The following is a 7,723-nucleotide window of genomic DNA, read 5'->3' as shown; positions in this document are numbered from 1 at the left end:
TCTGCAAATATAGATTTTAGCTTTATCCCAGTTATGTATCACAGCTCCAATGTCCTTAGCATACACTGGATTTCAGTTCCATAATTTTGATTAATAGAACCCATATTTGCTGACAAAATGGAAACATAATTTCAGTGCTGCTACTCTTAATTTATTAAACTTGCCAACTCTTGACAATTTCCAAGGAATGCAGCTCTATGTGCTTTATGGGTGTGAATAAATCCCACTGAAAAAAAAATTATGATTAGTATAATAATTTTCAGTATAATAATTTATCTTAGTTTTGGGAATTATGCTATTATTACTAAGTTAACTGAGTTAATTGATGTCACTGTTGGTCATTCAGAAATTCATGCACTATATCCCCAAATTGGGATATTAATCATCTCCAGAAAGAAAACGATTATTCTCAAAGTTGCCCTTTAAACAGGAATCCAGACAACTAGAAAGTAGCAAAGAATGATAATTTGCACTCTCTACTGCCAGCCAATGATTATCCGCATTATTGGAGGCCAGATTTGATAGCTGTACTCCTTAGTACTGTACTTATTTTATTTTTCAGGTATTTATTATTCAGTGGGTTTGATGAAAATGAGGATGATTGCTTTGCCTCCACCCACTACTTCTTTTAATGCATTTTCCTCCTAATAATGCTTTTTTAAATGTAGCTATTGGCATAACCACAGGCCTGTCCATCTGCCTTCTTCGGCAAATGTTTCCTACAGGCCATATCAGTGGTGGGAATCAATTTTTTTTTACTACCAGTTCTGTGGGTGTGGCTCAGTGGGCATAGCAGGGGAAGGTTACTGCAAAATCCCCATTTCCTCCCAATCAGCTGGGACTCAGGAGGCAGAGAATAGAGGGGGCGTGGCCAGTCAGAGGTGGTATTTACTGGTTCTCTGAACTACTCAAAATTTCCACTATGGATTCTCCAGAACTGGTCAGAACCTGCTGAATTTCACCTCTGAGCCAGATGATCCAGGGCTTTTCTTCACTGTCTTTCTTTTATGGCAGGATCCCCAAAGGTGCTGCCTAGCCTTCCATGCCTGGGATCTCCATCTTGATCGCAACATGGCTTCCGATGACATGGCAGACAGCCCTAACAAGACCAGTTCCAGGTAAGCCTGAAGCTTGTTTGGGGAGGCCTTGGCCTGAATAAAAAGATAAAAAATATTTTACCACATATACTGTAAGTGGAGACTACCGCCCAAGGATGCAGTCAAGACCTTATGGATCCTTCTGTGATAGAATGTAGTGAGGAGATGTCCTAGAGATGCTTTTTTCAAGAGGCAACTGGACTTTCTATTTTCTTTTTTTCTTTGAAGACGTTTCACTTCTCATCCAAGAGGTTTCTTCAGCTCTGGCTGGATGGTGGGGAATGGAAGGATTTTTTGCTCCTTGCAGACAGCTGGTCATTTGCATTCCTTTAGAGAGCCATTGAGGCCACCTGGAGGTTTATCTGTGTACTCAGGGTCACCAGCAAAAGGGTGTGGAGCCAACTTGGAACCGTTGAAAGGACTGTGTTGTAGATTGGAGATAGATGATGTCCATTTGTACTACTCAGGTGACCCTGAGGACACAGATAAACCTCCAAGTGACCCCAACAACTCAAAAAATAATGCAAATGACCAGCTGTCTGCAAGGAGTATAAATCCTTCCATTCTTCACCATCCAGTCAGAGCTGAAGAAGCTTCTTGGATGAGAAGTGAAACGTCTTCAAAGAAAAAAAAGAAAAAAAAAGTCCAGTTGCTTCTTGAAAAAAGCACCTTTGGGACAACCATGACCTGGATGACTGAAAATCTCCACAGGCATTTTGTGAGGAGGTGGATCCCCCAAGAAGGGCCGGGGCTGCATTCCAGGAGAATAAGGGACACTCAATCCAGCTATTTGGTGTGAGAGAAAGAGAGTGAAGACAGCCCCTCCCTAACAGTATCAAAGTGAATGGTAGATGCAGTTAGTAGTGCTTAGTCTGGCAAGACTGATGACAGGCCCCCAAATCACCACTTAATTCTTCCAAACTGAGTTATTTACTGTTTCCAGACTTATGAACTGAATCTTGCCAAACTAAGCTCTCCACTATGTGCATTTACCATATATTCCAAGAACTATTAGGGAGGGACTGTCTTCACCCTCTTTCTCTCACATCAAATATTGGACTGAGATGTGTTCTGACCCCCCTCTTTGCTCGTTCAGAAATGACAGCCACACACAGCTTGCAAAGGAATGTCTTTATCAGTCCCGGCTTTTGCTGGCTACGAGCCCAAAATAAACATAGATAAATTCTCTGGCAAAAAGTTAAACAGCAAATGCAAAAACAAACTCTCACAGCAAACCAGGTTTACATAAAGCAAATCACTTATCCAAGTGCTTCTTTGAATCATGAACACGAACTAGAACAGGAATGGAACTAACGAACGAATGACGTTGACTTCTGCAACTAAGGTGTGGCACCATCAGTCTTTTATCCACAGGAGGAGATCCTTAACGAGCCCCAGCTGCTTGTTATCTGCTCCTGTGAGCATCCTGAAACCACTCCCAGGAGATTTCTGTGTCACTCTGATAGTAGCTCCAAAGGCTCCTACCGAGCCACAACAGAGATGTGTCTCTTATTCCCTTGGAACGCACCCCCCCTCTCCCTGGCATCTGCTTCCTTCCTCACTACATTCCATCACTTCATCTTTGTCAAGCATATCTCACAACCTATTGTAAGGATACAATTAAGCAAAAAAAAAAAAAGCTTCTATAAGACCGCCAATGTGGTGTAGAGGTTGAGGTGTTGGTATAGGACTGGGGAGAATCTGATTCAAGTCCAATCTCAGCTGTGAAGCTTAATTGGTGACTTTGGGAAAGTCATGCCTTTCCAGGTGGAATAACTTCTGGGGGTTCTTGTTGTGGAGATAAACTGAAGGAAAGAGCAATATAGACACTGAAATAAAAAAAAAAAACGCCAATGATTAATCATTCCCTGAATTCAGCCTCGCGCCGTCATCTCCCTTTTAGCATTTCAGAAGTGCTGGACCTCTGTCAGATTGATGCTGAGACCATCCTTGGCAACTTGGGATTCACAGAAGAATTAGCCCAGGCTGCCACTTGGATTCCTGATCGGTTCTTCTCTGTTCCATCCCAAGCGGAGGGCATAAATTTCCCTCTCTTTCTAAGAGCTCAAATCCAGCGGATCGAGATGGAGGATCCTTGTTTGATGTTAGTAAGTAAGTGTCTCCTTCACGATGGGAGGTTCTGAAAGTGGCCTCTCTGAAGGTGAGAAGACCTCTCTTTTTTGGCAGTAACAGGCCATTGTTCAATGGCAAAACATCGACTTTGCATGAAAAGGGTCTTGGGTTTGATCTCTCTCAACCGGGGGTGGGCTGCTCCAGGTTTGCCTGAGTTCGGATGATCCTATAGCGAAGATTCTCCGCAGTTTGGCGAACCCCCAAATTCCACTCCTGACTGGCCCCGTCCACCCCTCCCCTCCCAGGAGTCTCCATGCGGCCTGTTTTGGATGCCAGGTAAGTGCAGGGCCCATGCGGAGGCTAGGGGAGGGCAAAAAAACAGGCCTCCCAGAGGCTCCGGAAGGCAGGAAATGGGCCTGTTTCCGGCCTCCAGAGGCTGGGGGAGGTCGTTTTCGCCCTCCTGGAGGCTCGAGAGAAAGCCTCTGGAGGCTGGGGAAGGCAAAAAAAGTCCCCCCCCCCCCCGGTGGTGCAGGAGGCTGACTAGGCCACACCCACCCTGGCCACACCCACTCAGCAACCAGGCAGAGAAACCGTTGCTGAAATTTTTGAAGCCCATCCCTGCTCTCAACCCTGGAGATGATCAAGGGACAGTAGGTTAACAATTCAGGAACAGGGTGGGGAATCTATGGTTGATCAGATATTGAGGAAGTACTACTCCCAATAACTCCAATCAGTGCAGCCTATATAGCATGGGAAGCTGGAAGCTGTGGTTTAACAACATGTGGAAGGTTATGTGTTTCCCACCTTTGAATAAAACAATAAGCATGCATAGGGTTTAACCCTAATTTTAAAATGATCGCCCCCAGACCTATCTCTGTGCCTCCCATTCTGCACTTATATCCATAGGTAGTCCTTGACCTACGACCAAATTGAATTATTGTTGAGTGAGATATTTGTGAAGTGCATTTTTCCTCATTTTACGACCTTTCTTGTCACAGTTGTGAATCACTGCAGTTGGTAAGTTAGCAATCCGGTTGTTAAGTGAATCTGACTTCCCCATTGACTTCACTTGTTAGAAGTTTGCCAAAAGGCATGACATGACCCTCAGGATCCTGTAATTGCCATAAATATTGCCAGTTGTGATTTATATAATCTTGAAGTTGCATATGGAATGAAAAACACACAGGCTATTATTTTTTTGGGGGGTCACACATACTGTACTATGGGATCTGCCTGTGTGGTGCATACACAAACAGGTCTATTCACTCAGGCACAAAAACCATTTTTATTTTTAAACACATTTATATGGCCACCCAACTCACACCCAGTGAATCCAGAAATGCAGCGGAGGTGGAAATCAGATGTTGTCTGATTCTTTAATTTGCCTAAACCATCCAAGGTGGACTATTAAATTAGCTATTTTATTAGCATTGTTTAAATAAGAGTGCAATGTTCAAATATTTGTGATCATATCAGTATGTTTGCTCTCAACTGGAAATGCAAAGTCTTGCCTGCAAATATGTGAAATCTGAAAGCTCAAGAAGTAGTTAGTGCTTTTTCAATCTGAATAGGGTTTCCCCCCTCTCTGACGCATCTCCCTGCTCCTTTTTCAGGTCGGTTCAGAGATGTCCACATTGTGGGTGAAACAGCTGATGATTGCTTCTGCCTCTATTCATATATATCTAAGACACCATTGCAGGAGTTCTCACCTGACTACTTGTTCTGGGCCTTTCCAGAAATCCCGGATTCCTGGAATATTCCCTCCCAGCCAGAGTCTTTATCTCCTCTCCATGCCCTGCAAAAAGCTATGCGCTTGTGTACCTCATCCCAGAAAGAATGGCCCCCAGGAGCATTCAGTGTGCAGTCTCCTGTGAATTGTGTGGAACAGGAAATGTGGGAAGTGATACACAAGGGTCCCAAAGGTCGATTTCCATTCAACATGGAAGATTTGGAAAATGAAACTCAAGCAGTGCCCGTGAAGGATTCAGTTTGTCACAGTAGAAAGGGCAGAAGGGTAGCTACTTCAAGGTCCGCCTTCATAGAGACACCTCGGGTGATTTCTCCCTGTAGCTATGAAACTCCATGTTATTCTTGGAAAAATGCAGAAATATCCTTGCCAGGATGGGTTTCTTTACACTTTGGTGAGACAAGAAAGAAGACGTTGGACAACGTTGACCCCCAATGGTTATGCCATTTTGGATATCATTCTTCTCCAGAGGCTACCTCTCCAGATGAAACCAGTGAAGATTCTGATGAAGAGTAACTCGCTGGGAAGAGAAGAGGACTGTATGGACCTCTTGATAGAACTGGCATAGAAGTTAGTGCATGCACAAAAAACAGGTATCCAACATTTTCAACGGGATCTTAATTATGTACTCTTAATTGTGTGGTCTAATTCCATGCATTAAAGCTCTAGCACCATATTGGTGCTCTGAAGATTAATAGGAGAGGCCTACTTTGAACAGATAACACGAAGATTATTTAATTGACGGTAAAGTTGTTTGAGATCATTAATTATTATTTGTATTATTACATTCAATAGCTTTTGGAGATCTGAATTCAGCACAAGTCTTTGCTGGAGGATGTGCACCTGAAGATAAGCATAATGTTACTAATCATGTTGCTGAATGTTCCACTCAAAGGGAAAAAATGCAGATATTTATACTAGTGACTTGGATACCAAACATGGGTTTAATCCAACTATATGTGAATCAGTGGTGGGATACGACCGGTACGCCCCAGTATAGGCGTACCGGTGCCTGCTAAGAGCACCAGGTACCATTCCAGTACGGTGCTCTGGAGGGCCCACCCGCCCACCCTCCTTACCTGCATTTGAGCCAATCGGAACTTACGCGCATGCGGACGGACATTTAGGATTTTAACTTGGGGGCAATGCACTTTACATGAGTATCTGAAAGCTGCAGCTGGTTCAAAATATAGCAGTGCTTGCAGTTATGTATTGTCCTTGATCAGCACATGTTACATCTCTGCTCTGCAAGCTGCATTGGTTGCCAGTATGCTGCTAGGCTCACTTCAAATGTTGGTTATGAGCCATAAAGACCTATTATGACATGAGTTATTTGAGGAATCATCATTCTCTGGTTACACCCAACCATTCCATCAGTGCTAGCAGTAGAGACACGCGGCCAGTCCCATCTAAGGAAAAGTGTCACCTGGTGGGACCCAGCAAGAACCTTTTCTGTTGTGGCAGTCACTGTTTGGAATATCATCTCCCTGGAAATCAGAGCTGTTGGCCCTTCCTAAGACTTTGAATAGATGGATAGATAGATTAGATGGCTGGTTGGTTGGCTGGCTGGATAGATTAATGGATGGATGGATGGATGGATGGATAGATAGATAGATAGATAGATAGATAGATAGATAGATAGATAGATAGATAGATAGATAGATAGATAGATAGATATCAAAAGCAAATGATAACTTTGGAAGAAATTTCTGCATAATAGCTGATTAATTGAGATCCTGTAGAATTGTTTTTGTAAAGGTCATGAACGCAGGGACCAGAGTGAGTACATAAAAATGATTCAGGTATTTGCAGACTTAGAAATAAATGAGAATAATGGGCCTGTCTATGATTGCAGGAGGTAGAAATATGATATATTTCTATCTAGAATAAGAATTGTTTGGGCCTGGTTCATACAATACTATGTTTTTTTTGTCTTCTGAGCTTACGAGTATTGAGATTATGACAGCATGCAATTTTGATCAATATACTATGAAATATATCTTTCGTATTTTATTTATTTACCTTGCCTTATTGTATTCTTTGCTCTTTCTTCTCAATTTCTTTTTTCCTGCACTTTTTACTCTTTTTTTATTTTTTATATTTGATTTCACTTTTATAATAAACTAAACTATTGTATAATTCTATACCTCAACAATTCAAAATTCAATCAATTGCTGGGGGCTACATTTTGCAGAGTGACCTGGGAAGAGTTTGATACCTGAGGAAGTGTACATCCATACCTTCCTGGCTTATTCAAACTGCATGGGAGGGGATGCGGGATTAACTTTTCCTTGAAAGAGAGAGTGGTCCCATCAACTCTTAAAGAGGTGCTGGTGTTCCCTCCTTTGACTTTCTATCATCTTGCGGGTAATCCCAAGGTCATAAGGCAGGGACTGGTCCTGTGTACTTTCACAGAATGTTCTGTCCTCAGCTAGATGAAATGAACTCAGAGCCCAACCTGAACTGGCCTTTGAAGAACAGGGGGGAAAAACAAAGATTAATTCAAATTAATTAATCAAGCACAAGCAGGATATGCTCCGAATAAGATATTCCTTGTTCTTTATCATATCATGCAGGCTACCAACCACAAGGGCTAAAAGAAAAAGAAACACTTAGCAGAATCAATAAATTCAAACAGAACTCTCTCAAAGAATATTAGAAACTTGGCGTGGATGGATGGAGGTAGCCAGAGTGGCGCTGGGGTTGCCCGGGGGGTGAAAGAGCAAGCTAGCGAGCGATGGAGGATCAAGCAGCCTGATCCTCCCTTCCTCGCTCCTTGCTCACTCACTGGGCTGCCTCGCCGCTG

The 7,723-nt window shown here is 42.9% G+C and overlaps 1 protein-coding gene across 1 annotated transcript in view; it reads left to right on the top strand.

The window, feature by feature from the left end:
- TESPA1 (thymocyte expressed, positive selection associated 1) overlaps nucleotides 1-5,939 on the top strand; it is a 33,486-nt gene extending 27,547 nt beyond the window's left edge. Inside the window, exons 4-6 of the mRNA XM_032211067.1 lie at nucleotides 1,015-1,118; nucleotides 3,001-3,209; nucleotides 4,784-5,939. Coding sequence (XP_032066958.1) covers nucleotides 1,015-1,118; nucleotides 3,001-3,209; nucleotides 4,784-5,433 — 963 coding nt within the window. The 3' untranslated portion in view covers nucleotides 5,434-5,939. The remainder of the gene's footprint in view (nucleotides 1-1,014; nucleotides 1,119-3,000; nucleotides 3,210-4,783) is intronic.
- Nucleotides 5,940-7,723: the final 1,784 nt, after the last annotated feature.

The sequence above is a fragment of the Thamnophis elegans genome, chromosome 2 (genome assembly GCF_009769535.1).
Source record: "Thamnophis elegans isolate rThaEle1 chromosome 2, rThaEle1.pri, whole genome shotgun sequence".
NCBI classification, from domain to species: domain Eukaryota; kingdom Metazoa; phylum Chordata; class Lepidosauria; order Squamata; family Colubridae; genus Thamnophis; species Thamnophis elegans.
This window is presented reverse-complemented; position numbering and strand designations above follow the sequence as displayed.